This window comes from Alexandromys fortis, unplaced genomic scaffold, assembly GCF_014885135.2.
Source record: "Alexandromys fortis isolate MF-2015 unplaced genomic scaffold, M_Fortis_MF-2015_v1.1 scaffold_50, whole genome shotgun sequence".
In the NCBI taxonomy this organism is placed as follows: domain Eukaryota; kingdom Metazoa; phylum Chordata; class Mammalia; order Rodentia; family Cricetidae; genus Alexandromys; species Alexandromys fortis.
Window position 1 is genome coordinate 741,198 of NW_026067932.1, and position 25,479 is coordinate 766,676.

At 45.9% G+C, this 25,479-nt stretch overlaps 1 protein-coding gene and 1 non-coding gene across 3 annotated transcripts in view; both read right to left on the reverse strand.

The window, feature by feature from the left end:
* Nucleotides 1-12,375: 12,375 nt before the first annotated feature.
* Nucleotides 12,376-12,479, reverse strand: LOC126503867 (U6 spliceosomal RNA). Its single transcript, XR_007592438.1, has one exon. It is a non-coding gene; the product is annotated as a U6 spliceosomal RNA (small nuclear RNA).
* Nucleotides 12,480-21,772: 9,293 nt separating this feature from the next.
* The window catches only part of Slc6a3 (solute carrier family 6 member 3), a 29,290-nt gene continuing 25,583 nt past the window's right edge, over nt 21,773-25,479 (reverse strand). For both annotated transcript variants that reach the window (XM_050145740.1, XM_050145739.1), the window contains one exon: nt 21,773-23,078. In XM_050145740.1, coding sequence (XP_050001697.1) covers nt 23,055-23,078 — 24 coding nt within the window. In that variant the 3' untranslated portion in view covers nt 21,773-23,054. The remainder of the gene's footprint in view (nt 23,079-25,479) is intronic.

A 25,479-nucleotide genomic window follows, 5' to 3' on the forward strand; every position in this document is an offset into this window, starting at 1 on the left:
ATATTTCTTGATTTACAGTATGCAAAATTTCTAGAGGAAAGGAAGTGCCCAATGCCGTGACAGCCCAGAGCAGTGGCCACTAGAGATAAGAAAGCAAAACTATTTCTCCTGTTTGGGGAAGCTTGCTGGCAGTCGGTGTTTTCCTTGCTCCGTGGTGGCCTCACAAGCCCATTCCTGTCAGAACAGTAATGGAAGCAAGTTCCTTGGAGTTTTCGGAGCACATTGTGCTATTCACATGTATTCACCTGTTTCTCATGCATACAGTGAGAAGCATTGTTAGGCATTTTGTAAAAATGGTGCTATTAAAACGGAGGTTTCAGAGATACAGCACCTGTTTCAGCGTAAGGGAATGTTAGGGTTTCTATTGCTGTGATGAAACACCATGACCAAAAGTAACTCGTTTGATCTAAAACTTCACAAGTCAGGCCTATATTGTCTGCATTGTTTTTGAAATTCTTATCTGTTGTAGAATGCACTGCTCTGTGCGCTAGAACCCAGTTTGGGAGCTTCGGGCAAGGGGCTGGAGGTTGAGAATACAGACGCAGAGACCGACCGACATGCAGACCTTTTAACACTGAAACCAAAAGCCCCAAAAATGCCCCCCTTATTGTGTTCAAGGGTAGATTATATAGAGATAGCCACGCCCCAGCCAAACGCACCAGAAACCACTCTCCTGCCATTAGGAACGCCTGAGGGTCTCGTGCTCAGAGCAGCTGTAGGCACTCAGATCAGGGGAAAACAAGTTGTTTACAAGAAATTCAGGATCTGGGGGTCTCACTGCTCCCAACAGAGAATATTTATTTAACTCTAAAAACTTGTTGCATTTGTTTAACTATGTAAAGATGTATGTATATGTTGCATTTGTTTATGTTACAGAATACATTTAAAAAAAAATTTTTTTTTTGAGACAGGGTTTCTCTATAGCTTTAGAGCCTGCCCTGGAACTAGCTCTTGTAGACCAGACTGGCCTCAAACTCTCAGAGATCAGTCTGCTTCTGCCTCTCTGGTGCTTGGATTAAAGGCATGCACCACCACCTCCCAGCATGTTACAGAATATTTTTAACTATGTAAAGATGTGTTGCTGTTTTACTTTGCCTGCCTAAGGCACCTGACTGGTCTAATACAAAGATGAATGGCCAATAGCAAGAGAGGAAGTATAGACAGAACTTCCAGGCTGGGAGATTAAGTAGGAGGAGGAATTTAGGCTCATGAGTAGGAAAGAAAAAGAGACACCAGAGAGACATCAGGGACCAGCCAGGGAGACACCAGGGACAGGTAGACGTGGAGGAAGCAGGACATTCAGAATGAAAAGAAGGTAAAAGCACCAGGACAAAACATAGATGAATAGAAACAGGTTAAATTAAGTTAAAAGAGCTAGTGGGACAAGCCTAACAAGCCTAAGCCAAGGCCAAGCATTCATAATTAATAATAATAAATATGTCTTTCTTTGAGAGCTGGTTGGTGACCCCAAGAAAATTCCAACTACACTTGTGGTCCAAGCACAGAACGTCTCAGTGAGCTTTGAGCATTCAATGGCTTTTCAAGTTCCTGGTTCAGATGCTACTATAATCCTACTGAAAGCACATAGTCAGGTGTGTCACGACAATCACCCACTGATGGTAGCAGTTTCCTTCTTCGAGGTTTATTTATTGCTGTGATAAACACCGTGACCAAAAGCAACTTGAAGAGGAAAGGATTTATTTTGCTTACACTCCATCACTGAAGGAAGTCAGGGCGGGAACTCAAGAAACTTGAGGTAGGAACTGAAGCAGAATCCGTGGGGAACATGCTTCCTGGCTTACTCCCCATGCCTTGCTGAGCCTGCTTCCCTGTAGCACCCAGGGTCACCAACCCAGACGGGGGGCACTGCCACACTAAACATCAATCAAGAAAATGCACCACAGACTTTCCCACAGTCCAATCTAGTGAGGCCACTTCTTCCCCAAAGACTCTAACTTGTGGTGTCAAGTGGAGATGAAACTAGTCAGAACATGGTTCAGGAGGGTTCGCAGGGGAACTGGCTTTGTCTGAACAGGTGGGAGCAGGATGCAAAGCCTGCTGTGAAAGAAGGCAGGGATAGTACTGGGTTACAAACCCCTATGGGGCTGGAGCAGAGTCATTAGATCCATCTGAGACTCCCTGCTCCTTACACCGTGGTCAGATGAATCTCCTCTTCAGAGTCACTTATTCCTCTGTTTTTGTCAGCTTTGGAGTGTTGATCTCACTTGTGTAACCCTAACGCACATGAAGCCTGCCATGTCTTGCTCACAGGTTATTCTTTCTAGTCCAGTCAGCTTATGAATGAACCTAGTCTTCAGGATACTAGTGAGGTAAGGCTCTTCGGATCTACAAATGCTAAGATACAGGGAGGCCTCAAAAGTGGGATTCAGAGCCCAGAAGCTCTAGGAATTCCCACCATTCTTCAAATGACTAATTTTTTGGTTTAGTTCCAGGCCCATTTTTATAGATGAAATGGGCTTAGTGGCACCTTGGTTACTGCCAACCTTGGCTGTCACTTGGGGATCTCACCAAGAAAGAGCCTGTGCAGCTGCACTGGTGTCCTGAGAGATTTGTTGTGGTGGATCCTGCTATGTGCACTTGGGGCCTGGACTGATGCTTTCACAACCCCCTACCCTGTTTGGGTTCTGCATAAGGAGGGGACTCCATCATCAATCCCCTTGTGATCCTGACCACTGAACCTGGCTGCTGAGCTAGGTCAGCATGTGACAGCATTCCAAGTTGGCACCCTTTGGCAAACACCGGTTCTAGCACAGCCCTTTGAATTTACTGTTTGTCCCTCAACATTCTTCACAGGGTAGAAAGTTATTGCTCGATATCCAGAAGCCAGTGTCTGACTTCTGCTGGTCTCCTGCCCTCACAGCCCATCCAGGCTCCGGTACTCTAGACAGCTGGGTATAATTGAAGGGTAGGTGGCTGTGACCGCTCAGGCACTAAGGAATAACACACATTTCCAGTTCTGACTTCAGCCTCATGAATACTGGTCACACTCCAGCCAACAGAGAGCAAGGATGGACAAGTCACAGTTATAAAGAGTTTCTCTAGGCCTGGGAGATCCTTGTATTTGTTCTTGTGAGAAATAATGACTCTAACTTCATAATAAGAGTACTGGAGAGGCCAGGCGGTGGTGGCGCACACCTTTAATCCCAGCACTCGGGAGGCAGAGGCAGGCAGATCTCTGTGAGTTCAAGGCCAGCCTGGACTACAAGAGCTAGTTCCAGGACAGGCTCCAAAGCCACAGAGAAACCCTGTCTCGAAAATTAAAAAAAAAAAAGTACTGGAGAGGCTGGAGATGGCTCAGCAGCTAAGAGTATGTACTGCTATTGTGTGTGTTCTCAGAACCCAAGTCCAGCTCTAGGGAGATTTGATGGTCTGAACTCTACGGACATCTGAACACACACACACTGTCTCTGTCTCTGTCTCTGTCTCTGTCTCTGTCTGTCTGTCTGTCTCTCTCTCTCTCTGTCTCTGTGTGTGTGTGTGTGTGTGTGAGAGAGAGAGAGAGAGAGAGAGAGAGAGAGAGAGAGAGAGAGAGTGTGTGCTATATCTATGCTAGCAGATGATATGTTAAATTTCATTTTTTAATTTTGATACAGTGTTTTTATTTTACTATTTGCTGCATTGGTTTGGGTTTTTTTTGTTTAGTGTTGTTATTATGGTTTTTTATTGATGTTAACTTTTATTTTTTAAAGATTTATTTATTTATTATATATATAGTGTTCTGTCTGTCTGTATGATTGCTGGCCAGAAGAGGGCACCAGATCTCATTATAGATGGTTGTGAGCCACCATGTGGTTGCTGGGAATTGAACTCAGGACCTCAGGAAGAGCAGTCGGTGCTCTTAACCTTTGAGCCATTTCTCCAGCCCATGATGTTAACTTTTAAATGTCTTACTTATACCATTATTTGAGGCCCCTTTCTGAGAACATTCCAGAAAACAGGTTCAGGAAAAAAAATCTGAATCTTTTGTTTGTGTTCAATGTGAACTCTGACAATGGACAGGTGATAATGCAGGATGACTGGGAAGTGTAAATCCAACACACTTTGTTCCCTTGTAAAGTCCTGGGCTATGATCAGAACACAAAGGCAACAGTAATGGACTTCCCATAATGAATGTCCCTGCAGTCTTGAGAAGGGAAGGAAAGGTGACAGGGCAGGATCAGGCCTCTGCATGGTGCATGCAGCCTGATTTGACTCCACTGACTCAGGACTGGTGCTAAATGTCAGCTATTAGGGCAAGGGAGTCATGAATCTCTCGCTTCTTGTTTGCCCAGAGCTTGAATTCCAGACTCCAGGCTGGCAGGTGCATTGGTCATGTTTAATTACAGTCTTCTGTTTGAGGATCAGAACTGCCGAGGGTCAGTGCTGTAGGGCAGAAGTCTCCGTCCCCTTAACCAGGGGTGCTAGAGTCAGGGAGGGTGAAGGTGCTGAGCAGTAGAGGCAGCTTCTAAACATGCACATTTGGACTTCTTGATATGCAAACTGAATGTAGTATTCACGTTGCTGGTCCACTAGGGTCATTACCCTCATTGATGGCCCAATTCTACTGAAGGAAAATCAATGGGGTTGCCAGTGCCAGCTGTAAAACTCAGCCCTGTCATTATCGTACACACAGCCAGGCCAGGCTCCCACAGAGCTGTCAGTCTGATTCAAGGCTGGGGTTTATAGTTACCTCAAGAAATCTGGTTTTGAGCAAATAATAGATTATACTCTTTGGAGCTCATGGGGAGCTAAACAACTTTTGACAGCCAACAAACTCACAGAAATGGCTCTGTGGCAGACACGAGGCCGCATCTGTTGCCTCATCAGACCTTCGTGCTCCAAGCTGATGCCTTCCGTAAGAACCAGATTGTCCCTGGCTGTCTCTGTAATTGCCCCCTTGCCAAGTGCGATAATGACAGCTGTGGTCTTCTACCTCAAGACCTAGTGCTCAGGAACAGAGCCCTTCCTGAGCCAGGGAAACTTACCGCAAACAGAGAAGATTGTGGATTCCTCAGACATAGGTGTAGATGCAGGCTCCTAACTCCTGAGGCATATCCAAGAGAACGCCTCATTACAGGGCACACTGGTGGAAGCCATCAAGAATCAGTGTCAAGTGGTGAGGAAAGACAACCACACATGGCAGCCTTCTGCTACAACCTGTTCCTACATCACTTCAGCCAGTTCATGCAGTGACCCCAAGTTAGAATCAAGTCATATTGGTCAGATGAGGAAACTGAGTAACAGAGGAGATTTTTTTCTCTAGATATTTGGAGCATGCCTTTAAGGGGGTTAGTTGAGCCGGGAAGATCTACCCTAAATAAGAATGGTACATTTGTTGACCCCGGGGACTAGACTGTATAAAAAAAGAGAAAAGATTAAGCTGAGCATGGGTATTCATCTCCCTCTTGACTGCTAATGCAACCTGACCAACTTCCATAAGCTCCCGTTACCAGGACTTCCCCACCATGATGGACTGGATCCTTGAACTGTGAGCCCAAGTCAACCCTTTTTCCTTTAAGTTGCTTTTCTCAGTACTTTTCTGGCCACAACAACAAGAGTAGTAACTAAGACACATGATCATTGTCTGGTTTCCACTTGAGCGGGCACACAATCATTTAAGCTGCAGCAATAAAACCAGTAGGGAAGAACCCAAATCCCTATCTATAGTGATGTTCAGTTGCCTAAGCTCTGCAGCCTTGACACAACCAGACCTTTGCAACTGTCTATTCAAGGGTGTTCCTCATGGTGTCCTTATAATACACAAGGAAATATAGGTAAAAGATCCCCTGAAGTTCTTTGAGTCTAGTTATTGAACTCAAAGTGGGGGAAGGCAAGTTGTAGCTGACGGGGGGGGGGGGCAGAGATGTGAGAATTCTGGGGATTGGAATCTGCCTGTGACAGGAATGTGAAGCAGGCAGCCTTTTGAAGCTGCACCCTTATCTTGTGGGTTATATACCAAACCAGGTCATTGGTGTTAGAAGTAGATTGAAAGGTAAGATGCTCAGTGCCCACAGAGAGTTGGAAAATTGCCTGGGTGAGAAATACATTTGTTTCAAATGAGATGTATTGTGTAGGGTTGTCCTATTTACCGAAGAAAAATCAGTTTCCATTTTTGATTCCTCTGGTGAATCACCACATTTCTTGTCCATCCCAGTTCTCATCATGATGGTGAAGATGCTGATACACTGGAGCATCTTCTCTGCATTTCTATCTCAGTTACAAAAGCCCACATTGGTTTTACCAGGCAGGTTGCCATGGACACACTGACTGACCTGGCTCTTCATAATGAAACAGCCTGTGTACCCTTGAGCTTCTTCACCTCCAGGTCGAGGCAGCTGTAAGTCTGCTCCCTGTTGGTGAAGACAGCTGGCATGTGGCTCCAATCATTTGTGACCATGGGGGAGAAATTTACATCTTGGTAGTTAGGAAGCAAAGAATGGGAATATAGGAACCATAGCAAGATAAAGGCCAGAGGACACACTCTCAGTGACCTTCCTCCGTGTAGGCCCTACCTAAATCTCACTGTCACTCAACGGTGCATCATACTGTCAAGCCATTGAAGGGTTAGTCTGCTGATCAGGTCAGATCCATCCTGGCCTAATTGTGTCTGGAAATGTGCCTCTCCTCCCCTGCTTCTTGGTTAAGTTGACAGGGCAAACCATCACAGTGACCTGTTGTGCAGTTGCAGTAGCAAGAAGCTTTGGTACCAGTGGTGGAGCAGGCAGATGGGTCAGTAGAGCAGAGAGGGAGTTCAAAACTTGACCCATGTGGCGTGGGTACGTGCATGACTAGAATATTGCATGTGCTGGGCAGTTTCTCCCTTTTTTTTTCTTTTTTCTTTTTCTTTCGAGACAGGGTTTCTCTGTGGCTTTGGAGCCTGTCCTGGAACTAGCTCTGTAGACCAGGCTGGTCTCGAACTCACAGAGATCCGCCTGCCTCTGCCTCCCGAGTGCTGGGATTAAAGGCGTGCGCCACCATCGCCCGGCCTGGGCAGTTTCTCTACCCCTGAGTTATACTCACAGCCCCTGGCTGTTTTGAGCCAAGTCTAACCACGTTGCCCAGACACCTCTGAAGCACTGAAGTGACAGGGCATGACCTCTCCCCAGCTCCAGAGCTTTTGTTTTGATGTGTTCTGGCAAGGGCCCTGAATGCACCCTTTGCATTGGTTCCCATAAATTATGTAACTTGTACTGATTACCTATAATATGTTTGTTTGCTTCTTAGCTCTGGAACACACACAGTGATTGCAGAATTGCTACATCTTGTCTCCATGCAGACTGGCTTCTCAAATGAGGGCAACACACAGCTGCTCCTGCCTTTCGTCTGCTATCAGAATTCTCCTCCACAAGTGCACTCAGAGAAGTGCGCAGACTTTTCATACCAATGTCTGGGGACTCCCTGGTTAATATTAACCACGTTTCTTTTTTTGTAGGTTTTTAAACTGATATTTATTGAGTTCTTCATTTTTCTCTGCTCCCCTCCCTGCCTCTCCCTTCCCTCTTTCAACCCTCCTCCAAGGTCCCCACGCTCCCCATTTACTCAGGACATCTTGCCTTTTTCTATTTCCCATGTAGATTAGATCTATGTGTGTCTCTCTAAGGGTCCTCATTGTTGTCTAAGTTCTCTGGGATTATGGTTTGTAGGCTGGTTTTCTTTACTTTATGTTTAAAAACCACCTATGAGCGAGTACATGTGATAATTCTTTGTCTGGGTTACCTCACTTAATATGATGTTTTCTAGCTCCATCCATTTTCCTGCAAATTCAAGATGTTGCTATTTTTTTCTGCTGTGTAGTACTCCATTGTGTAAATGTACCACATGTTCCTTATCCATTCATCTTAACCACGTTTCTTTCAAGGGTCTGTTGCGTTTCTGTGTTCCTCCAGAAGGAATACCAAGTCCTTCTCAGCACCTGCTCCTCCAGGCAGGAGGATCTGTTTAGTTCTCTCCCCGACCCTTTCACCCTTGCAAGGGGTGGACATGCAATTCGAAGGAAGGACGTGAAATCTGGCAGGGCTGCAGAGGAGGGAGGGTTCCCGTAGGTCCCGGGGCAAAGTGCTCAGTGGCTGGCCATGCACAGGCAAAGTAAGTATTCCCTGGTCATTGATGTGGAGAACAGCCCAGCCAGGGGTGCCCAGGAGAGGCAAAGAGGGGCTTAGACTGGGCAGAGAGTCCAAGGACTCATGAGGGTACCAACTTTATCTGTGCCTGATGGGGAGGATGTGCAGATGGTAACACCCACTTTAAGCCTTACATGTAGAGGCTCTGATCAGTTCTGAGGAGACCTGGTGGAGGAAGAGAGGGTCGACACTGGTGGAAGGCCCACCCTTCCCTCACCAACACCAGTGATCACTGACACCTCAGGAAAGGACACCTGAGACCAAGGTGCAAATGATAGCCAGCCACAGGGAGCCACTACAGGGTCCTTCCTGACTGCCGACACACTTGGAGCCCTGGCCAGGAATTGCCACCTCTTCATTAGCAGGATTTATAAATGTCCACTGTCCCTGGGTCAGTTAACTCACCCTTTACACACTTCATTCCTAGGTGATCAGACACAAAGGTGAGTTGCTGTGGCTGGGGGGTGATGTCCTTTCTGATACAGATGGACCTTGGTGTGATGATGTTTAGGTGTAGAGCAGTGGACATGGTGATGCACACACAGAGTCCCAGAAACTTAGAAGCTGAAGGAGAAGCAGAAGGATTACTTCAGTTCTCAAATTTGAGACCAACCTGGGGGAACAGAGCAAGATCTTGTCTCAATAAAGGGGACTGTGAGTACAGCTCAATGGTGGAACCCTTGTTTAGCCATGGGAGGCCCCTTCAACACTACAGAAAACAACAAAAAATAAGTGTGGGACTTTAGGAGGCAAAGGAGCTGTGGGGTCCATGGTGAATGAACATGGAAGCAGTTTGTAGTCCTCCAAGGCCCCACCACTACCAGTACACATATCAAGTATGAAAGTGCCTGGGGTCCTGTGCAGCGGTCGGATCAATAAATCACCAATAATTGATATTTAAACAAATTTAATAACAAAACAGACTCACAAAACCAAGGTTCCAGCGGGGTAGCCAGCGGAAACAGGAGAGCAAGCGGAAGGGCCCGCGCAGCCTCTGCCCGCGCACTATATCAGTAAACATACGCCTGAGGGCAGCCCGCCCCCAAGGGGAGGGCTTATCCCTACAGTCCTGCCTTCAGAGTCACAAGCAGTAAACCCCTCCTTAGGTCACCAACCTCAGGAGTCTCTGGCAGCCTCTCTTCCCTGTGACAGTGTAGCTTAGACATGCTCCACCATCCTCCTCATAGGGACAAAACTTGAGTTCCAGGCATTCGTGGTGAGGATGGATGAGACAGCCTTTGACTCTGTGAAAAGGGGGAACCAAGAACAGAGCCCAGAGCTTCCCCTGAGTTACTGAGCCCAGGCACATAGGGATCTTGGCTCTCCAGCATGGGCTCCCAAGTTCCAGAAAGCCTGTCTTAGTGTCTCAGCAGGTCTGAACCTCAGCTCAACACAGGTGCTGATCCTGGGTGGATGTGGAAGTCTAGGGATGAGTACTGGGCAGCTTTGGACATTTTACATTCAAAGTATAACAACAGTGGTCTAAACCTACTCTGTTATAGAACCCAAGCATTCTTGAGCCTCCTGGCAGCCAATCTGAAATGGACTGACTGAGAAAACACACACAATCACACAGTATGGTCACTTTTATGAGGGTCCTTGTCATAGAGAGGCTAGACAGACAAGGCCTCCCCAAGGTTTGCTGCTGCATCTGGTTTGCTCCATGGATGTGTGTCTGAGTCCAGTGCTGGCCCTCCTAGGTGGCAAATGTCCAGGTTTACTGCTTTAGTGTATTACTTTTGCTGTTTCTCCTGGGGCCATGCTGATCTTCCCTTACCCTTTGAGAGCACAGACAGCTGACTGAATGACTCCTAGGAGCCTGGTGTGTCTGGGCAGAGCCAGCCAGGACAGTGACTTTCCTGAGACTTTTATGCCCAGCCTGTGTGCACATTTACACACACGTATGTTCTTCAGCTGCTTCTACCACCAACACTGCATCAGAAACCAAGAAGGTCTTAGCCTCTTGTCACACTCCATACATCTGCAGGGCCACTAGCCAGTCTGCCAGAACTGAAAAGCCAGTATTGGTCTAGGGATCACACTGAGTCAGGGCACTGGCATTCCAGGGTTCTCTCTTTTTAAATTTAATAAAAAAAAACCTGTCTTTTTTCACTATATATACAAATCCAAGTTCCCACTCCCTCCCTTCCTCCCATTCCCTCCACATACCCTCCCACCCCAGCCCACCCCAACCCCTCATCCACTCCTCAGAGAGGGTAAGGCACATTGCTTTGGGGAAGGTCCAAGGCCCTCCCTGCTATATCTAGTCTGAACAAGGTATCCATCCAAAGAGAAGAGGTTCCCCAAAAGCCAGTACATGTAGTAGGAATAAATCCTGGTGCCACTGCCAGTGGCCTCATAGTCTGCCCCAGCCATGCAACTATCAACCATATTCAGAGGGACTAGTTTGGTCTGATGCTTGTTCCTTCCCAGTCTGGCTGGTGTTGGTGAGCTTCCATTAGCTCAGGGAAGCTGTTTCAGTGGGTGTACCCATCATGGTCTTGACCTCTTTGCTCATATTCTTATGATATTCTTGCTCATCCTCCCCAGGGTTCTTTCTAAACACTTGCATCCCTTAATGCCTTCGGTTCTTCCCACACCCAATTGGGCTGGATGCTAGGTCCCTAAGAAGGGTGCTTGAGTGAGGGTCGGCAGCTGGGATCCTTGTTGGGGAAGCAAGGATAATCTGTTTAACTTGGGCTGTGTGGCCCTAAATCCAGCCTGGTTCCTTTCTGTGCACCCCAAGTAGACAACGATTCAGAGGAACTGAGAACTAGGAATGGGGTCTAGATCAAGGTGCTGTCTGTCATCTTTTAGTCCTGGATCGCAAGAGGTTGGTTCCCCCCGCCCCCCCGCGCCAAGCCTTTAAAATGAATACTTTCGGAATGATAGAACTTTAAGATTTTAAATTTTATCTCCCTGTGTTCACAAAGCTTCCAGGGTGTCTGCATACCCAGAGGGTGATGGACACAGTCCAAATGTCAGCCTCAAGCTTAGAGCCAGACATGGGCTTAACCATGGGCCTGCAGGACTTGGTTGATGCCGTGTGCAGCTGACGGGCCCGTTGAGGCCAAAAGCATGATTCTGAAAGGGCATTTCTGCCTCACTGATACTGTGTAAATATGTACACCATCCAAATGTAATCAAATAAAATGTTCTGTCTGATGGAAACCTTCGTCTATATGGCAAATAACTCCAAGGAAGAAGGAGCTTAGCTCCTGGAATAAGTAAAATTATTTAAATTCTAGGTAAATACCTTTGACGTTTGATACACTCAACTTTGGTTCTGTGTATGAAGTTTAGTTATAAGTGGAATCGTTTGCGCTCACTCAGGAGAACAGCGTTTTTGAGCAAATATAATTTGGGGATTTTTCTTGCAAACCATCTGTCTGCTGGTGTCTGATACCTGTACTGGGGACTTCCTGGAACAGCATCTCTAAAGGATGGCCTCTCCAGGACATGCTGTGTCCACCCAGGGACTTGGAGTGGACTCTTGGGGTGATGGTTTATCCTCTATTAATTTAGCCATTTGAGGCCAGACAGGAAAGAGCAGAAGCTTGCTGCTTCAGCTGGACATGGGGGTGGGTGGGTATAGCCTGAACTTGTAGGAGATCCTGTGGTCTGCGTTTGTTGGGTCTTTTTTTCTTTCTTAGCTCTTTGATAATTTCATACCATGTGTTTAGATAATATTCAGCTACCCCTACCCCAACTATTCCCATACACCCAAATTTGTGTCTTTTTTTGAAGACATCTATCAAAAACAACTTGTGCTTCCAAAATATTCTTAGATATGTGTCTTTTCCCTGGAGAGTGGTCAACCTACCAGGGGTAGAAAACTCAGAGAAAACCATCTCTACCTCTCTCAGCAGCTAACAATTGTCAATAGCTCAAGGTGTTTCTTATACATTGGTGATCACCTGGGCTTAATTCCTCAAAAGGATGACATGACCAACTCCCCTTTCAATACTGGGCTTTGTTCTGGCTTGGACTTGGTCATGTCTGTACATACTGCCACAACCACTGTGAATTCACATGTGCAGGTGTGTCCTGAAGAAACTGCTTCCTTGTAGTCGTGCACTGCCTCTGGATCTTACTTTTTCTGTTCCTTGTTTTGCAATTATCCCTGAGCCTTGGGAAGGGGGGTTCAATATATATGTTCCATTTAGAGATGAACATTTTCCAATCTCTTATTTTCTGCATCTTATCCAGTTGTGAGTCTGACTTAATCATCATATACTACAAATAGAAGCTTCTCCAAAATATAGAACACTTCACAAATTTGTGTGCCGTCTTTGTGCAAGGACCATGCTAATTTCCTTTGTATTCAGATTTTAGTATATGCATTGCTGAGGGGAGTACTGGCATGCGTCTTTCTACTCCTTGTGTCTCAGGATCAAGCTTGAGTGTCCAGTTGTCCTGATGTACAGAAGGCATTTGCTAGGTGAAGACACAAGGAAGCGACACAGGACAGCCCATCCCCTAACTTTGTCAAAAGTCATGCTTCATGAACATTTCTTCTCGGAAGGTAACCTGGGGCCCTGAGCCATTACAGCAGGCCCTCTGAAACAGCACTGGGCTTGGCTTACAGCCCAAGGCTTGGCTTGTGCTGTATGTGGCCTGTGTGAGATGTTGTACTGGCAGCATTTGCCTTCCTTCGGGGCTGGCTGGAGGTAGCCCCATCACCAATGACCTCGGCTCTACCATACCACAATATGGATGAAGTTCCAGCTATGGCTCTCTGGTCCTTCCACTGTATGGAGGGTGGTGGAATGCAAAGCCGTTGTCCCAGGATGGCTCCCATTCGCTCCCTTGCTGGACTTTGGGATACGGTGGCTGTCCTTGTTATAGCCATAAGGAGTCAGTAGCTGCTGGTGCCCCCCAAAATTCTGATTAATACAGCCACTGATGCTTCATGTTTGGTTAGTTTACCCAAACAGAGGTCTGTATTTCTGACTCACTTTTTAAAATTGTTCTATAAGTTAATATTACCCTCCTTGTGTTGTCACTCCAGAGACCCTGATCCTGTGGGTCTCCAGTTCTGTTCTCCGGACATCCTTGGTCTGCCTGTGCAGGTCTGCCTTGATTCCAGACGCAGAGATGAGTAAGACCCAGGAGTAGTAATGACCTTGGAGTTGCTTGCTGTGTGACTTGGAGAAGGTCGCAGCAGGAAGCTACAGATTGGACCCTGGCTCTGCCCAAACATGGTCAGTGAAAAATAGGCTACAGAAGTCGGGGGGGGGTCCATTTTATTTCTGTTTTGGTGGCTCCCTGGGTCAGACCCCAGTGCTGGCAATTTGGTATCATAGCTGCAGTATTAGGTTGGCTGTGGTTGTGACCTGGTACCCTAGGAAGAGGGAAATAAAAGGTACAACTGAGGTCAGGTGTGCCATGTTCCCACAGGGGCCAGGAATACAAAACTTGCGAATTATTCCTCTTTTTTTCCCCAAGATGGACCCATTTTTTTTCTGCAATCAGTAATCAGGGAGCAGGTAGATGCTGTGACCTTTGGGGAGGGACAGTCAGACAAGTCTACAGAGACTGAAGAAGGATTGTGGGGGTGAGGGGAGAAGCCAAACAGGAATCTGTTTACCCTTTAAGCCAGGTATTTTACTCTTGCAGAGCCTTTATTAAAATGCTTCTCTCAGAGGAATCACGTGGCTTTTCTGGGCTTGAATACTCAGACTTTGTGTCTAAAGGTCAGTCAGCAAAGAGCTCAAATCCGATGGTAAAGAGCAGAGGGGGTGGTCAGGCCCCTCGGAGCAGAGAGAAGCAGTCCAGTGGCCCTCCCCACTTGAGAGCTCAGCTTCAGCACCCAGTTAATGCAAGAATAGAATCCTGCTTCGTGTATTTAAAACTCAACACAACAGTCCAGCTGTCTTTGGAGAACAAATGCCAAATATAGCATTTACATTTCCAGTCATATAGGAAAGATGGATTGGACCAAAGTTGTGGATGTAATACAAGACCACCCATCCATCCATCCTCACACTGGTCTCCCCCCATACCCATCTATCGACACACCTATTTATCTGTCCACCTGCCCATCCACCATCCACCCACCCACCAATATCAACCCACCTATGAACTCAACCCACCCATCCATCATCCCTCTACTCACCAATCTACCCACCCATCCAAATATCTACTCACCCACCTATATATCCATCTACTCTTCTACCTATCTACCCCTCGGTCTACCACATCCACCTGTCCATCAGCCTACCCACCCCCTCATTCATCACCCCTGTACCTATATAAACATATTCAGTGTAACTATTGACTGTGTGACAGGCCTATTCAAGGCACCATTGGAAATCAAATGAAAATAAGTCAGCATCTGCTCTCAGTCAAACTTGGAAGGAAGAGAAGCGGCAAACTTTATGCAAAATGACATCTGATAGAGAAACCCCAGGAGAATGGTGGGCTCAAGGAGTGTGGACCATGAGCCAGAACTTCAATGGTTGGGTCAGTTTGACTTCTAGGGGTAATATCCGAAGGAGACTGGGCTGAGGTAGTGATCAGAGAGTGGTGGGTGGGGTTGGAAAGAAGACTTTCCCAGATGGAGGGAATAAGTGGGTGATACAAGATAAGGATGGCGTGAAGCCTGGGTCAGCACCACTGAACTTTGCAGCCTCAGACTCTCAGTCTGGTGCCTTGATTTCTTCAGCACCTGTAAGCCCCATCCTGGGACTTCTGGGCTTCTTTGATGGTTCTCCAGCAATACAGGTAGGTCTATTGAACATGGAGATCTTGAAGACTCGAACAACTTGGGAAAGACTCCCAGAAGAATTTCATAGGTTATTTGGCAATCAATATGGTGGTTTCTCAGAAAATTGGGAATCGATCTACCATAAGACCAGCTATACCACTCTTGGGCATATACTTAAAGGATGTCCAATCATATCACAAGGACACTTGCTCAACTCAGTTCACAGAAGTTTCATTTGTAATAGCCAGAGCCTGGAAACAACCTAGATGTCCCTCAACTGAGGAACAGATAAAGAAAATGTGGTACATTTATATAATGTAGTATTTTTGAAGGCAAATGCATGGAACTAGCAAAAACACCATCCTGAGTCCAGATCCAGATCCAGAAAGACAAATGTGGTATGTACTCACTTATTAGTTGTAAAATAAGGGATAACTATACTACAATCCATAGATGCAGAGAGACTAGGTAACAAGGAAGGTTCAAGGGGGGTTCCCTGGATCTCCCCGGGAAGGGGAAATAGAAGAGATTTTGTGAGTGGTCTGAGGGTGGGTGAGGATGGGAACATGAGAGATCAGGTTGGAGCAGGAGAAGAGGGAGAGTACAGGAAGAGACTACTGGAAATGGGGACATTTCAGGGCCAGATAAAAACCTGCTGCAAGGGATTCTCCCAGGAATCTACAAGGATGACCCCAGCTAGGACTCCTAGCAATAGTGGACACTTAGCCTGACAGGCCATCTCCTGTGACCAGACAAGACTTCACGTGGTGGAGTGAGAAACCAACCCACATGACCTTGGATCTACAGTCTGTCCTGTCTATGGAATGTGCTGGGATAAGGGTGGCCTAGAAATGAGGGAGTGGCCAACCAATGACCTAGTCTTAAACCCATGGCAGGAGAGTATCCTAACCCCTGATACTGCCTAGAGGATCAGAACCCTCAGGTTGGATGACCCAGAGACTTAGGATAGAACCAAACATGACTAGAGGGGAAAATGTCATTGTAATGATGCCTAATGTTATTCTGCTATACTCATAGATCAGCACCTAGTCCAATTGTCACCAGAGAGGCTTCATCCAGCAACTGGTGGACACAGATGAAGACCCACAACCAAACATTAGGTGGAGCTTGGGGATCCTGCAGAAGAAGGGGAGAAAAGATTTTAGGAGCCAGAGGTGTGAAGGACACCACTAGAAAACCCAGAGATTCAACTACCTGGCTGGGCTCACAGAGTCTGAACCTGCAACCAAGGAGACTGCATGGGACTGACCTAGGCACTCTACATATATGTTACATTTGTGTAGCTTGGTCCTCTTGTGAGACTCTTAACAGTGGGAGCTGGGGCTGTCTCTGACTCTTTACTAGATTTTAGGACCCTAATCCTCATACTGGGTCACCTTGCCTAGCCTTCATACATGGGAAGGTGCTTAGTCTTACTGCAACTTGATGTACTATGTTTTGTTGCTTCTCAAATTTTTATTTTTTCCTTTTAACATTTTAGTTAAAATAGAATTACATCATGTCCCTTCTCCTTTTACTCTCTCCAGTCCCACCCTGAATTCCCCCCCCCCCCGCCATGACCTGCATTGTGAAGTGAATAGCTTCTTTTTTTATTGGTTATATTGTCTCTTTCACACACGTGATGTGTATGCACATATATGTGTATATATAAACATGTATAAGCACACACACATATAACCTGCTGAGTCTGATTTTGTTGTTTGTGTTTATATGGTTTCAAAGCTGACCTCTCCACGTTGGGCAACCAATAAAGAGGCTCCTTCTCCAAGCAGTCAGTAGTTGTATAAAGTGACCGTAGGTGGGAGGTTTTAGGAGGGGGATTGCAGAATATAAATACTATGACACAGAACTAGAATAAAGGGGGTGGTATTAACTGAGGAGGAGTAAGGGGGTTAATTCAGAAGAATAAGCCAGGCAAGGGACAAATAACACTAAGGTTGTTTCATAAAGACTCAAGGAATCTTATTATTTTATATGTACCTAAAATCACACACACACCTTACAGGAAGTTAAGCCACTTGGGCTGACAATGAACCACGAAACTAACAAAAACCCCAGTATCAGGCAGGAGAAACCTCCTTTTGAAGGGTTCATTAGGATAATCCAAGTAACTACTCAAACAACATAGATTATAGATATAGCTCGTGGTTGTCTTTTAGGGGTTGAGGGTAAATTCTTACTGCTGAAGGCATTACACACGTGGGACACACCCGAGATATTCTGCCCTGCAGTCTGGCTTTTGTGGTCCCAGAAAATGCTATTGGCTGCCAAGAGAGGGAAGCACCTGCACAGCCTTTCCCACCTGCAACACCATGAACCACAACACTTACCAACATGACAAGATAGGAACAAAGGTATAAGCAGTGTCACTTTTGAAAACAGAGGAGTACATGGGACGATTTGGAGGGTTGGAAAGGGAAGGGGGGAATGATCTAATTATATTATAATACCAAAATATAAGGGAAAAGAGGTGGCACTCATGTTGGTGACAGCCAACAGTTGTCTAATTGAACGTATGGTCTATTCAGCAGGATGGAAATAATGCCTTGTACTGACACACCCAGCCAGCTTCCCTGCAATAGTGAGGTCATGAACTTTAGAAAAGAATCACTTTCCTAGACCAGCACAAATCCTTAATAACATTCTAAATTTTATCCTTATAGACACAGATAAGTGTAGCTACTCTCCCTCATCAAAGAAGCCTTTTTTTTTTTAAATAGCAAATGGAGACTATTGGAGAAAACAACTGGACACAATGTAGAGATCAACATATTGCGGGAGCCCCAATGAATACATCTACTTCACAGTTGGCTGTGGCTCAGGAAACATCACAGTAAAATGGGCAGAAAGACTCTAAGAGCCAGAACACCAGGAAGTCTTCTGAGAGTCTCTCCTACAATTGGCTGTGTAAATAAGAGCAATAGCATTATCAAGGGGGCATACTAACATGGAAGGGGGCGAGTTTTGTGGGTCTCACCTCTAGACAATAACTACAACTTTTAGACCTTAGAAAGGTCTCTGCTTTTCAGATATTCAGGTAGAACCACAATTTCTGATCCTGAGTTTTTATTAATCATGCATCACCCATAAATTCATGAAGATATGGGTAGCACAAACTAGAATGAGTAGGTAATTAAGAAGAAAGGGACAGGGAGTTGGGAGGGTTGGAGGGTGGTGTGTGACCTAGAAGGAGTATGAGTGACTATGTTCCAAACACATTGTATGAGTACATGAAACTTTCAAAGGATTAATCAAAAATCATGCTTAAAAAGGTATGAAGCAGTTAAAACATTTTGAAAAGTTAGAACTTACCAAAACTCACAGACACAAGCCCATACACACATGGTGCCATTTGCACTTGAGATAAATATGAAGATGCAGAATTAACCACACAGATGCAAAACTACCCAGCAATCTACCAGTCAGCTCCTCTGGGCACTTTGAGGGTCTCCAGCCTCTGGTGTGCTTGGCAATCCTGGTGTGCCTTGGCTTGAAAGCCCCCCTGCTCCATCTTTGCTTCTCTGGTCCCATGGCATCCTTTCCCCGTGTTTCAATCATGGAGTCTTTCTTCTTCATAAGGACTCCAGTCACATTGGATTTAGGGTCATTCATAATATCTTATGTGGTAACGCTATGTTCTGCTTAAATCACCTTTGGGGGCAGCAAGATGGCTCAGCAGGTGGAATTCAATCCTGATGGCCTGAGTTCAATCCTTGGGACTCTTACGGTGGAAGGAGAGAATCAGCTCCTTCAAGTCGCTCTCTGACCTCCACTTGCATGCTATGGTATGATTACGTGAATGTATGTTGCGTATAAAATAAAAGTAGTAACACATCTATAAAGCCTTCTTAATAGATATTAGGGAGTAGAGCTTCTTCAGATAGGTTCAACAATTCAATCTATGGCTCTAATCCATAGGTCAGTATCATTAACTAAAGGGTCTTCCTTACCCCAAGCAGGAATATGTTTAATATCAGCTGTGCCTACTTTGGACTTTTATGAACACTCATGTGTGTGTGTGTCTGTGAACTCTAATGCACCACTGATGCCCTCAGGATGGAGACATAATCTCTAGTGGGTATAAAAGGGTAGACCACAGGGCTTGGGTTTGATGAATGACCCTTGGTGGGCACACTGAGATAGATACAGCCTTTCACAGACACATATCTGAGGTTGGAACTTCTGAGAATTCCTGAGCAAGATTCTCATTCCCTCACTCCATGGTGGGAGCTCTTGTGAGAATTAGAATGGGTTAAGCAAATAGAATAAGGAGATGAAGGGGCTAGAATCAAGCATGGTTTCGGGTCCAACTCACTCTGGTCCCAAAGGAATGTCAAGTCAGGTTGGCTTGATGATAGGCTAGGTCTGATGCAGTCCCTGGGGCTGGGTCACAGTGTAGTGGAGCATCACCACAGTGTGTGGGGGTGCCACAGCTGATAGGTGAAGGGAATCCCACACATGGAGTGAGACTCCAAGAGTACTTACACTCTGCTCAAGCCACCACACTGTGCATGCTTCTCCCCAGAATGCACCAGTGTTCTTTCTCCTCATCTTAGATTTTAGCTGTTTCAGGACTGTGAGGGCTTCCTTGTGGCTCTATTTAATGAGGGGGTCTGAGCCCCTTTCTCTAGATTCTGACCTGTTGGGAGCAGTGAGACCCCAGATCCTGAATTTCTTGTAATCCCCTGATCTGAGTGCCTACAGCTGCTCTGAGCACGAGACCTTCAGGAGCTCCTGATGGCAGGAGAGTGGTTTCTGGTGGGTTTGGCTGGGGCGTGGCTATCTCTATATAATCTGCCCCTGAACACAATAAAGGAGCATTCTTGGGGAATTTAAGGATGACCTGTGTCGCTGACTCTCTGTCTGTGTATTTTAACCTCCAGCCCCCTTGCCCGAAGCTCGCGAACTGGGTGCCAGCGCACAGAGTCTTAGATTTTAGCTGTCTCAGGACTGTGAGGGCTTCCTTGTGGCTCTTGGTAATGAGTGAGTCTGAGCCCCTTTCTCTAGATTCTGACCTCTTAGCCACTCTCCTTTGGAGCGAATCTACTGAAGTTCAGATCTGGAATGTACCCAAGTGTACTTTTGTACCGAAGGCTTGGTTTCTAGTTTTACATTGTTAGGAGGTGGTTGATCCTTTAGTGGAAGGGGTTGAATGAGGGGAATGCTCTTGAAGGGGATCGTGGCACCCTAACTTCCTGTTATTCCTTTATGTCCCATCCCATGATGGATCCATTTTGATACTCATTGTCATCATGATGCCCCAAGTCAATAGGACCAACCAATTATGGATTGGAATCTCCAAGGCCATGAGTTAAAATGACCCCTTTCTCTTTATGTCTTGTTTTCTCGGGTGTTTGCTGCAGTAATGAAAGACGAATCACTCAGTACCCACTCATGATTTTTGTCTGTTCCCTCAAAGAACCACCATTTTATTGATTTGTAAAAGCTCTTTACGTATTCAGAGCACACACCTCCCCCTCCCTTGCTCCTTAGGGCATCTTCTGAGTCATGTGTTGTAGCGAGCACTAGGCAAGTCAGTCTTTAGTCATTTACATTCTACACAGCTCCTTCTAGCTTTGGATGCTTGGCAGAGCAGCTAAAGGTTCCAGGAATGTGGCTTAGTGGCTGCCCCAGTCCTGGGGTATCAGTTACATGGGTTCCTTATGTTTTCTCAAGGTGCTTGTCCATACCACTCATCTCTGAGAACTTTGGCTCCCACTCAGCCTTCATGCCTTCTTCTCCTCCTGTGCTGTGCAGGGCATAGTGTGAACAATCAAAACCTGGAGGCTGGGAAGTGGGTGATGGCAAGTAGTTCCAGCCCTGTATATGTCCTGAGCCACAGGCATTGGTTAGTGCATCCCTCCCCAAACCCCTAAGCAGGCACAGCTGTTTTTATAGCTGAAGAGTGACTTGCACTACAGACAGTGGCCATGGTCAACCAGGAAGTGGGTCTACCACCCTCAAGGCTGCTATGGCCATCATTCTGGAGCTCACGAGTGGACTCTGGCAGCGAGGGTTTTACTTACTTAGTGGATCTGGGATCAAGGTGAATTCTCCAACCATTTTTCAAAGGACCAAAAACCTGAAGGAAGCAAGGTTGTTCTTTAGGGATCTGTCAGTAGTCATGTTGATGGAAGTGCTTGTTATACCATGGGTTGTAGGGAGACTATTGTATTGTCATGGTGGTTGATGACTTATGACTTGTCATAAGTCAGACTAAGAATATTGCACTAAACCAAACATAAGGAGACTGATGGAGGTTTCTCTTAGGTGTCCAAGGAGTTCCTCAAGTCACAGAATAGAACACAGGGCATAGAAGCCCATTCAGAAGATCCTGGAATTAGTCTCTGGAAGGGGATCTCAGAGATCCTGGTGGCGGTTGAGCCGGGAGGACCAAGTCTGGATGTGGAGGAACTGATGGGATATCGATGGGAGGAGGACTGGAGGAAGGGGGTCAGGTAGACAACGTGCCCTGCTGAGATGAGCAGGTTAGTGCTACAGTGAGTGCCACCAACATCACAGGGGTGTGGACCTGGAGCAAAATCAATGCTATACCCAGCACACCTGTGAGTCTCACACACAAACTCGCTCCAGGCTTGGGAGAAGCCTGTGTGGAGGTGTATGGGGGATGTGCAGTGGGGTAGGGGACAAGCTGAGGGGTATTTAGATGGAAGTTCTCTCTAGGAGAGCTGGACCCACCCCTTTTCCATGTATGAGAAGGTAAGCTGGATACCATACATGATAACAGCCAAGAAACACAAGGCAGCCTAGAGGAGCTTGTTTCCAACATATATTTCTTTTATTGTTTGTAAGGACCGATACAAGGTACTGACTATGGAGACAAAAACAGATGCTGATGAAACCTGGATTGCTACACGGAGCCACTCCTCAGAGAGGAGATAGTAACCCCGATCCTTCTCAGCCACAGCAGTCTTGAAGTCAATAGCCCCAAATTTCCACCTGGTAGCACATTCAAGTCCTTCGTACCAATGTCTACTTGCAGAGAACGCCTATGTTTAGCTCTCCCATTTCTGTAGGATACAGGTCAGGCCAAAGTTCACATTTATTAGATCAAAGGAAAATCATAACATCTGCTTTTCACTCCAGGGGCTAAGGCCAGCACTCTGTGGGAAGGTGGTTCTTGGTCTACCTTCTTCCTATGGTATTGCTAATTACTCTTGTGAACAAAAACAGGGAAATCAGCAAACAGATTTGAACAAACTAACCTTGAATTTTGGTTCACACATAAATACGATTTTAAAAAGTCATAACGTGGATAATGTTCATTGATGTAATGAGAGCCTCTGGGAAATCAAACCCAATAACGGGTATCTTTCCTCAAAGATCAGGCATGACTCCAGGCCAAGAATATGATCTTTTGCTTTGGGACCCTTGCAGAGCAGGTGTCCAGGGGTTGAGACACACTGACTATAAGGAGTACACTTTCTCTGTGGCCTAAAATTCCATACTGAAGTGACCACAAGCTGAGCAGACCTCCCAGGGGCCAGAAGTAGGGGCTGTATCTCAACCTTATTTCATGTCTATTTATCTCGGCTACAAAGGAAAAAAAAAAAAACATAGAATCTCTGGTTACTTGCACCAAGTTCCTTGTCCTCCAAGGCTCAGAACAGACCCTATGTGTGTGTGATGTATGAACAGGATGCTAAGGTCGTGGTGTCTGCTCAGAGCCAAGCACCAGGGAAGCACTTGGCATGTATTGACTGTCTTCCCTACCTTCTACACAGCAGACAAAACAGGATTACTTGGCATTGTAAATCTGAGCAAAAGAAATGATCTAGGCAGCTACTGTGAGCACAAGGATTCCGGCACAGTGTATATACAGGTACCCAGGTCCCTCTCCTAGAGTACAGGGGATGGTAAGACCCATCCTCCCGCGGTGATCACACATGGGGGAGTCAGCCTCGCAGGGACAGGATACCACCTGGCAGAGACAGGGACATGGTTGACCTCACTGTCTAGAGATGAGTGTTCTTACAGCCATGTACAGACAGAGGCCTCTTTTTTTGGTAGCATGGATTGGATGTGAACAGTCAAAGACTGAAGCCTGTGCTTTGATTGTTTTTCCATATAGCAAAGGGGAAGTGTGGAAGCGGCGATCCTTTCTTGACGCTCCGGTTTCCTTTCGTGAGCTCCCTGTCCCTGCGGTTGTGCTATGGCCCACTTGGCTTCTGTCTTCTTCCACTTTACACCAACAGCCAGTGGCGCAGCTGGAAAGAAAGCATTGTTTATTCAGAAGTGAAGAACAGACCTTAGTCATCACTTATGGGCCAGTGGCCCTATGATGAGATCAGAATTGTCTCAACAACTCAATAGGAGGTACCACTCACCCATGGGGTGCTTACCACTGATGGATGCCACTCCTGAGGGGCACCAAGAGCTGATGGCCTGGGGTAAACTTTAAAGGACTGAATTACTTGATGAAGAAGAGATAAGGATACTAGGCACAGCAGCTAATGTCTGTAATCACAATACTCAGGAGGCTGAAGCAGGAGGTGTGAGTTTGAGGCTAGCCTGGGCTACAGTGAAATTCTGTCTGAACAAAAGCAAGCAAGCAGAATAAAGCAAAATAAAACAGAACCAACATAATAACAAATAATCGTGCCTGTAGAGCTCAGTTGCTGAGAAGGTCAGAGAGGTTCTGGGCCAGCATATTTGTGACCAGCAATTGAGGTGAAAGACGCAGGACATCTTTAGATCCAGAGCTGGCTCCGTATTATCCTCCTACTGATTTGTGAGTGGCTCGGCAGTGTCCTCCTCCCCTGCCTGCTGAACCTCTGTTGGGTCCATCCCAGGGGGTGCTGCACTCAGGAGCCGGTTTTGCTGGGTGTGGTCCAGGGGCAAGTGGGGAGCAGCTCACAAAGGTGTGGGGGGTTGAGACCAGCAGCCTGCTGCTCTGCTGCGTGCTCAACCAGTTTGTGCTCATGAGCCATTTGCTGACACTCACTGCCTGGAGAGTTCTGCGCTGCTAAATGTTTTTAAAACAAGGCTCATAAGACTATTGACTGGCACACTGAACCAGAGATAGGAGAGAGGCTGGAAACCTTTCTTCCTTAAGCCGTACAACAGAAAGAAAGATCTATGTAATACTTCTTGGGGTCTGCCCAACAGATATTAAAAAGCACACCTCCACAGGTCCAAGGAGTTCCAAGAATATTTAAAGGTATTGAAAATACTCAACCAGGCATGGTGACACATTCCTTTAATACCAGCACTCAGAAAGCTGAAGCAGGTGTATCTCTGAGTTCAAGACCAGCCTGGTCTGTATAGCAAGTTCCAGACCAGTAAGGATTATAGTGAAACCTTGACTAAAAGGCCAATGGAACTGAAGAGAAGACCCAGATATTAATCCACGCACCTTCAAATACATGATTTTTGACAAAGAAGCAAAAAAAAAAATCAAATAAAAAAAAAGAAAGCACATTTAACAATGGTGCTGGCATAACTGGATATCAACATGTAGAAGAATGGAAATAGATCATATCTATCACCATGCACAAAACTCAAGTCCAAATGGATCAAAGACCTCAACATAAAGCCAGCCACACTGAACCTTATAGAAGAGAAAGTGGGAAGTACATTTGAACTCATTAGCACAGGAGAACACTTCTTAAATAAAACCCCAGTAGCACAGACACTGAGAGAAACAATAAATGGGACAATTCTTACTCATAAGTGATTTTAAAACACAAAGCAAAGAAAACCAGCCTACAAATCACAATCTCAGAGAATCTAGACAACACTGAGGACCCTAAGAGAGACATACATAGATCTAATTGATATGGGAAGCAGAAAAAGACAAGATCTCCTGAGTAAATTGGGAGCATGGGGACCATGGGAGAGGGTTGAAGTGGGGAAGGAAGAGGCAGGAAGGGGAGCAGAGAAAGATGTAGAGCTCAATAAAATCAATAAAAAAAAAGAAATGTTAGTCATGGTACTGAGGATGACGCTCAGAATATCCTACGATATTGTTCCAGCCTCCATAGGCATGTACAAACACACACACGCATGCACGCACACACACATGCACACACACTGCCTCCCATCCTAACATGCACACACAGATGTTAAAAAATATTCAGGATGCAATAAGAAAAGGCCACATACCTTGGCTATGATTAAATTTACTGGAAACAAAAAGAAAACTTAAATTTAAAAAAGCCCTGCGGAGCAAAGCCTGACACTGACCCCCAACTGACAGGAAAGTTCAAATCTCAGTATGTTTGTACAAAAAGTGAAGAGGAGATATAGAAGATATCTAAAAAGACCCAAAATGAGCCTCAAAAGAAGAAACTATGGGGCTGGAGAGATGACTCAATGGTTAAGAGCATTGCCTGCTCTTCCAAAGGTCCTGAGTTCAATTCCCTGCAACCACATGGTGGCTCACAACCATCTGTAATGAGGTCTGGTGCCCTCTTCTGGCCTGCAGACATACACACAGACAGAATATTGTATACATAATAAATAAATATTTTTTTAAAAAAGAAAAAAAAAGAAGAAACTGACAGGCAAGAGGGTAAGTCTTTTGCACAGGCTCACAGAATAGTATACATTCCAGAAAAACACTGATTAAACTTAAAATAAGTGGCTAGATCAATAAAGACAGAAGAA